Genomic DNA, 7500 nt, shown 5'->3' with positions numbered 1-7500 from the left:
TGTGTATGTATGTAGTTTGTAGTTTTGGTTAGTTAGAGAGAGAGGCAGTGTGTGTGTGTGTGTGTCTGTAAGTTTATTATATGCTGCTGTGCCTTTGAAATCTTGTGAGGTTAGGAAATGTCTTTCATGTCAGACGTTAACAGACTGATAGGCCTTTAAAAGGCCTTCCATCCACTGGTGCATCGCCGCCTCTCGTCTCTTCCCCTCTCCTCTCCTCTCTTCCCTTCCCTTCACGCTTTAGTAAGTTAGACCTGAAGTAAGAGGGGAAGATAACGACAGACAGAGTGCTAGTCCGGGGGGCCGGTGGAAAATAACCACCGGCTTTGGATCCATCCTGCTGGAGCCTGACAACAGAGCAACCATCTGAGAAAGGTGTGTGCGTGTGTAAGATGTGTGCAGCTGAGTGTGTATGTGTGTGTGTGTGTGTGTGTGTGTGTGTGTGTGTTAGAGGGAGAAAGGGAAGTATTAGAGTGAGTGAGTGAGTGACTGAGTGAGAATGGGAAAGCAGAGGGGGGTCTGTTCACCGTTGCGCTACAAGTCTGCTTTATTTCCTCTCTTGGTTCTGCACAGGGTGTGGAGCTCCATTGTGTTCAGGCAGACAGGAGGACAGAAAGCAGTAATCCTCTGGTGCATCTCTCATTTCAAGGAGCTATTTGTCACCCTTGTGCGACGGGCTGATGGTGGTGGAGTAGGGGTCAGTAGTTTGATTGCATTGTGACAGCAGAATGGCAAACATGCTTGTGAATATGGACAGGTGTTTCTCTTTTCTTTGCCTGCTGAAAAAACACTGCTATTCCTATGAGGCTCTGAGATTGGGTGATTTCATTGGCTGTGTGTCATTTGGAAGTTTTGCTGCTTCGAACTCAAGTGTGAATATTCCCCCCTGCCCCCACTTGTTTCTTTTCACATTACATCATTTGATTGTGAACCATGGTCCGTTTATAAACATAATATGGAACCCCTATCATATATGTACCATGGTCCGTTTATCAACATAATATGTACCAATGTTGCTAGCTCCTGTTTTAACGCAAACACGTGAGCTTTACACGACCCCATCTGTCACTGGCATATTGCGTTGTATGCCTCTGTTATTATTACGATAAGCGGAGCCGGAATACAAATGCACCAGATTCCAAAGGTTACTGGGATTGTAGGGCTTTTCAAATGTTAAATATGCTAAGTGGTAGCCTTTGTTTATATGTCAATGCATGGCCGACTGATACTGAACTCTGAAGTGAGAAAACATCTTTCCCTGATTGAAATTGTAAGATATGTTTTAGCGATTGATATCTAATGCAGGGGTGGAAGCGTGATTATTAGCACCACCACCTCCAGTGTCCAGTTAAGGTAATCCAAGTTGCACCCAGTTAAGTCAAGTGTTATTTCTATTATAATGCATAATATTCGCTGGACATGGTGAACTAGTAGATAGTAGTAGCCAGAGTAGCTAGAATCATTATACCAAATTTGACTTTAATGCCTTTCTTTTATTTAGACTTGGCGAATGGAACCAAGCATGCATTTCACGAGGACAGCTAAAATACTGTAATGTACTGGAACAAATTATTGACTTTTCATTTAGACTGTGGGGGTATACTTAACGGCCATGGTCGCAAGGCAACAGCCAAAGTAAGGACGGAAAAATGGAAAGCCGAGCTCTCACTCACATTGCTCACACTGTTCATCATCTTTTTTTGTTAATTTGGTCTTTGTCTCTCTGCCATAAATGATACGAGCTGCATGGATAAGGTTTTTGCAGAGACAGACGGCTATGCGAGATGAACGCATGCCCTCAAGCATGAATTACCACGGTGTTGTCTTCTAGTCACCAGCCTATTGTTAGCTCTTCAGAAAATTGAATGTTAATAAACAGTTTCACATTTAACGGTGATTTATTTATTGTAGAAGAATTTGGATACATCAGCGGCCGTCAGTAGCATTCACTTCCTGGTTTTACATAAGATAGCTTTCACCCCAAATATGAACGACACTGGAGTTCAGGTGAACCGTACCCCAGAGCCCCACATTCTGGAGGACTCGGGTAAGGTCCCTTTGGCGCAACTAACCAAACTAACGACTCAAACGGACTCCGGTCCACACCAAAAGCTCTGGTGTGAAGAGAGAGAAAGATAGACAGACAGACAAACAGACAGAGAGAGCCTTCAGAAGAAACCAACAGCTTGGCTCAAAGGTTGAGCTCCCAGTTTCAGAGCAATGCCATCTGCGAACATATTGTGCTTCGGACGGTATGCTAGTTTTTGCTGCAGGATTTTGCTGACAGGACAGTTTGTGAGGTAAAGGTGCACAAAACCTACCCCTGCTAGGGTACCCTAGTAGAGTCCTTTGCCACTTTTATCTTCTACGTTTAGTAGAATTTAACCTCACTCTGATGAGTCCATGTTGTGGTACATCTAAACATCCAGCCATGGCCTGCTAAAAGCACTTAACAGCGCTACATGTTTTTTTTGATCACCATGTCAGACCCTAACCTTTGCTGCTGACCTAGACCGGAGGTGTGTGTGTGTGTGTGTGTGTGTGTGTGTGTGTGTGTATGTGCGTGCGTGCATGCACGTATACCCATGATACACAGTATGTGAAGGAGCATTTCTTGTGGCCCACTTTTTCTAGTCAGTGCTAAGGCAGGGACACTTAGCCTGTGTGGGTCTCTATGGTGTTTGGTGTCTCTGAAGTGGGAGAGACAGGAGAGTGAAACCGAGCAGAGGTGAGAAGTAATAGGGAAAGGAGGTTATCCTTCCGTGAGAAAAGGATAGACGATGCTCCTTCAAAGTTTTTTTCTTGTAAATCAATCTTTTCTTGTCATGTGCCCTGTCTCTGTGGACTCTTAATGGACTTCCTCTGTCACATACACACATGCACATGAGCACACACACGCTTACACACACACACACACACACATGAACACAAATTTCCTGCTAAAATGCATACATAAATGCGAAACAGCACAGTTCTAGCCATTATCTATTATTATTTACCTTTCAAAAAATGGTTTACCTTTCAACAGAGAAAACCGGTGAAAACACCTTCTTTGCTCTGGACCAATCTTTTTTTTCATTCCCAAACAAACCATTGTCTGTGTAATTGCTCAACTCTGTGTTGTATGAAATGAGTATGCAAGATGCTTGCGACTCACAAAACTAGCCTGCTTGCAGTCTGCCATCAACCCTTGTCAGAGAGATCGGGTCTGCAATTCGTGGTGACTTGCACGGTTGAATTCAGACAATTCTCATTTTTAATGAAACCATTAGTCTTTTGTGATATTGTGCTAGACTGCTCACTGGGGTTGATTAGCAAACACCTTATAAGCATCTCACGTCCCATATGTCTTTTTGGGCTATTTTCTCTCTCTCTCTCCATTTCATGTTTTTTCTTGTTTTCCATTTTCTTTCTGTTCATAACTCAGAGTGGCAAGTCATCAAAGAGTGTAATTTCACAGAGTCCCTCTCTATCCATTTTCTTCCTCCAGACCTAATGTTATCTGAAAAGACTGAACTATGTTCCCCCTCTTATTTTGAAAAAGAAGAAGAAAGAAAGAGAGAGAGAGACGGAGTATGAGAGAGAGCGAGAAAGGAAAGGGTAGAGTAGTAGGTCAGACAGTGGGAGAGATTGAAGAGGGAGCATATCGGAACAGAGAAAATTGAGACAGACAGAAAGATTTGACTGATAGCACCAGCTGCTACGATCAATGAGGCTTGCATGGCAAGCCGGGCACACGGCCTCTGGAACGTATTAATTAAACCATTCGGAAAATCCAAAGCAAAAAGCAGATAAAAAAAACCCATCATATGAGACTACAGATAGATGAATGGTTGTTTGATCAACATGGCGGGCTGTTCTGAGATCAGAGAGCCCCAGCAGCGGATGGCTAGTCTGACGGTTGTGTTCACAAACAGGACATTCAATTAGGGCTTTTTCATTCCAGCCCCATTTGTCTCTCTGAGGTGAGGAGAAAGCCATTTCATATTTTGGTGTCTCATCTTTTTTTTTTTGACATGGCAGATGTGTAAATGCTGGCTCTTTTATGTTCTCCCAAGGTTGGGAGAACATTAACTAAACTCATTGAGAGTGAGGCCAAACGAGCACTATTTTATGTTTCAGGGGCAAAGTATTTGCTGCCAGTGCTTATTGCCTGTGAGGTTAACGAAAGCATGTTAATGTGTAGTTAGCCTTCAGTCCAAATTACAGCGACTCATTGCAAGCACTGGAAATGTACCTTTCAAGAAAAAATGAAAACACGATAACATTTGGAAGTGATAAACTCTAAAATGACGCAGGTCAAGAGAATGACCCAAGTCTGATTTAATTCATTTGAATTTGTATTTTTGTGCCTCAAGGAACAAACTCAAAATCCTAGGGAACATATGACCGGAAAAAAATATTGTTTTATTTTTTAAGCAAAGAGTCAAAAGGTGTTTCCTGTTGCTGCTAGTGAGAAGGATATGTGGTGTGAAGGAGTAAGAAAAACAGTTGAGCATGAAACTTGCCTCCCATACCCACTTTAACATCATCATCAAGTAATTGTGTTCTCGCGCGTGTGTATTTCACATAGATGCCCGGCAGCTATGAAATTCCTCTTATCCCAGAATTCCCAAGCCGTGACGGATGGCTTATTGCTCAAGGAAAATGAACTTCGGAGGAGGAGGGGGGAATGGGGGAATGGGGGGGAGACAGTCCTGATATGTATTTTAATCTATATTATAATCCTTTCTGGAAATCATTTATTTTCATCAAGCGATAGAAAAAGACGCTGAGCTAGCGTAGTGATTAGCTTCATTTACAGGCGCCGGATTGGTGTGCCAGAGCGTGTAATACCCGTAAGACCTGAGGGAGCCGCTTGGCGGGAGGGGGACGCGAAGACTCATCCCGCACTTAAACTGGTGCTACATCGGGTTCATTCCTCAGCGCGGCCCACTGGGAATACATGCGTGCAGCGTTCCTATCTCTGCATTCATATCTGGTGTACAGGGCACGACGTGCAGCATGTGCAGCCTGTTAACCAGCCGTCAAAGTGGAGATGAATTTTCTTGTCGCAAGAGTGCGAAGTGGTGGTGTGAATTAGATCTGTCTGCAGCCTATCTCTCTTTTGTGTGCACTGCCCTCGTAGAATTCAATCCTTGCTTCTCCTCTTCACTTGCTTACTCTCTCTATATCTATCTCTCTATCACACTAGACTTTCTTTCCCCCCTGGAATTAAATCCCTATTCCCCCCTTTCTCTCTCTCTCTCCTTCTCTCTCTCATTCTCCTTCTCTCTCACACTCGATTTCCGTTTATTCACTTTCCCTGAATTTTGCATTTTAGTCCTCCATGTCTCTCTCTCTCTTTCACTCTTTCCATCTCTCTGCCCTTCTCCCACTCTCTCTCTCTCTCTCTTTCTCTCTCACTCTCTCTCTCTCTCTCTTTCTCTCTCGCACTCTCTCTCTCTCTTTCCATATCCCCATCCTTCCACTTCAATATTTCTCTCTCAAGTCTTCTCTGGCCCGCTCTCGGCTCTCCGTGCTCCTCTCCAATTTGGTGCTGTCGGCTGGATGACGCGCCGGGCCTTTGGTCCATCATGCCTGATTTCCTGCCGGTGGGATCAGCGGAGCGGCGCTGGAGCCGGGGAGAGCCGGCTGGCCGCCGCCCGAGAGATGGCAGATGGGCTCGGAGTGGCTGGGAAGCCCCTCCAGCAGGAGACCCAGACTATCAAATTAAATAGTGTGCCAGGCGATGGCTACATATGAGAATGAATGGCTCGATGTGGTGGTGCCAAAACCGTTTTTTAGGTATTCCCAGAATAACCTGTCCAAGTACTGGTCCACCAAAGAACGAATACAAAAGTCCTCTCAGCCTCCTCTCTGTAGTCAGCCATGTTGTTTTTCAGTGTAGCACAAAAGTAATTATCCAGCAGAATGCCAGTGACCTTTGGGAATTGGTCACCATTTACCACCATAGAAGTGAAAAAGCTTCTCTTTTGTGGAAAAGACTGCTGTCAAACTCAAAGAAATCCAATATGGAGCTCAGCTGGAATGAGTACAAAATGGCTGAAGTTCCATTCCCTGTGTGAACAATAAATGCCTCCATGGCCGTGTGTAACTGAACACACTCGACTATACTAATGGCTGGCTTTGTTGTCATTTGTAGTCACACAGAGCTAAACTATACCTTAAAACTCATAGTAGTGTTGTGGGTGTCCAGGAAGTGAACCGGGAAGCAGTGACTCTTGTGTCCCCAGACAGGGGTGACTTTGGCCCGACCTTCCATCTCCTCTGAAGAGCACTGGCGCATCCTCTCCATGCTGGTGCCATGCTGAGCAAGGGGTATGCCATGCCCCCTCCCCACCCCCACCCCTCCCTCCACTCCTTATCCGGAGCTGGAATGGGGCGCAAGCCCCCCGTTTGGGGAACATGTGGCTTTGTTTACACAACGACGGCTGTTCCCTTTGCCACGCTCGAGCTGGCCGTCAGAGCCAATTACAGCCACACAAATGAAGACGGAGGAGCATGGGCCACAGATTGGCTGACCAGGTCCCTCACCGCGAAATGGTTGGTTAGGGGCACACGTGTCGCCGTGGCGACTCATTAACCCATCACCTTCAAGCACAAGTCGCCTTATTTTCTATTTTGGGGAAGAAAAGGGTGAAAGGTTTGCGGAACTAACATGGAGAGATCTGTGCGAGGACTGCTTTCAGGGAGACAGAGTTAGCGTGTGGCCCAGGCAGCTGGGGAGGCTCGAAATGTGATTACACGGTTGCTTGTGCATGTGGAGAAGAACGCACAATATGTCACCCTAAGATGTCAGATGAACATTCCAGACCACACGAGCAGAGCTGAAAACAGCGAGCATCTTGCAACATATAACACAGATGACATCATGAAGCCGTTGTTTAGATGAATCATCAGCATTCTTGCGTTGTGTTTCTTTCTCTCTCTCTCTCTCTCCTCTCTCTCTGCCTCTCACTGTCTTTAGGTCAGTCTTTTACTAATGTCTCGCTGTTCAGTTGTTGACACCTCCCAGATTGTGATTGTGTAGCCTTTTTGCGCTGCTGTCTTCCTTAATTATTTTTGGCCAGCGGTTTTTAAGCGATAACGCTGGCACTTGACTGAGGCTGAATGCACGCCATTGATTACGACACTCCAACGGATAACCTTTCCCTCTCCCCCAGTCGCAACACCTCTCAAGGCCGTGACAGGTACACCGCAGCGATCGATAGCCGGTAGCGGCACGCAAGGGCGCAAAGTGATGTGTCAGGACGGACAAATACACGCATGGCCGCGTGCGCATTCACACCCCTATGCGCGTACACGTGCCTACCTTTTTTTACTTCTCTCTTGTGTATACACACATACTCACACACACACATATGTGATCTGGTCTGTGTTATGTGCCCACAGATACACTTTCATGAAGAAATCCATAAGCATCACGTTTAGATGCACACATAGAGCACATGCAAATGCTCTGACATACAGTACACTCATACAGTCACACAGCTTCACAAA

At 45.5% G+C, this 7500-nt stretch overlaps 1 protein-coding gene across 1 annotated transcript in view; it reads left to right on the top strand.

Moving 5' to 3' along the window:
• Positions 1-1983: 1983 nt before the first annotated feature.
• The window catches only part of LOC308366211 (tetratricopeptide repeat protein 28-like), a gene marked incomplete at its 5' end in the record, with an annotated part of 109092 nt that continues 103575 nt past the window's right edge, over positions 1984-7500 (top strand). Inside the window, one exon of the mRNA XM_080839846.1 lies at positions 1984-2044. Within this exon, the coding sequence (XP_080695972.1) occupies positions 1984-2044 (61 nt within the window). The remainder of the gene's footprint in view (positions 2045-7500) is intronic.

The sequence above is a fragment of the Sprattus sprattus genome (assembly GCF_963457725.1).
Source record: "Sprattus sprattus genome assembly, chromosome: 5".
In the NCBI taxonomy this organism is placed as follows: Eukaryota; Metazoa; Chordata; class Actinopteri; order Clupeiformes; family Clupeidae; genus Sprattus; species Sprattus sprattus.
The sequence above is the reverse complement of the archived record's forward strand: the minus strand, read 5'-3'. Positions and strand labels throughout refer to the sequence as shown.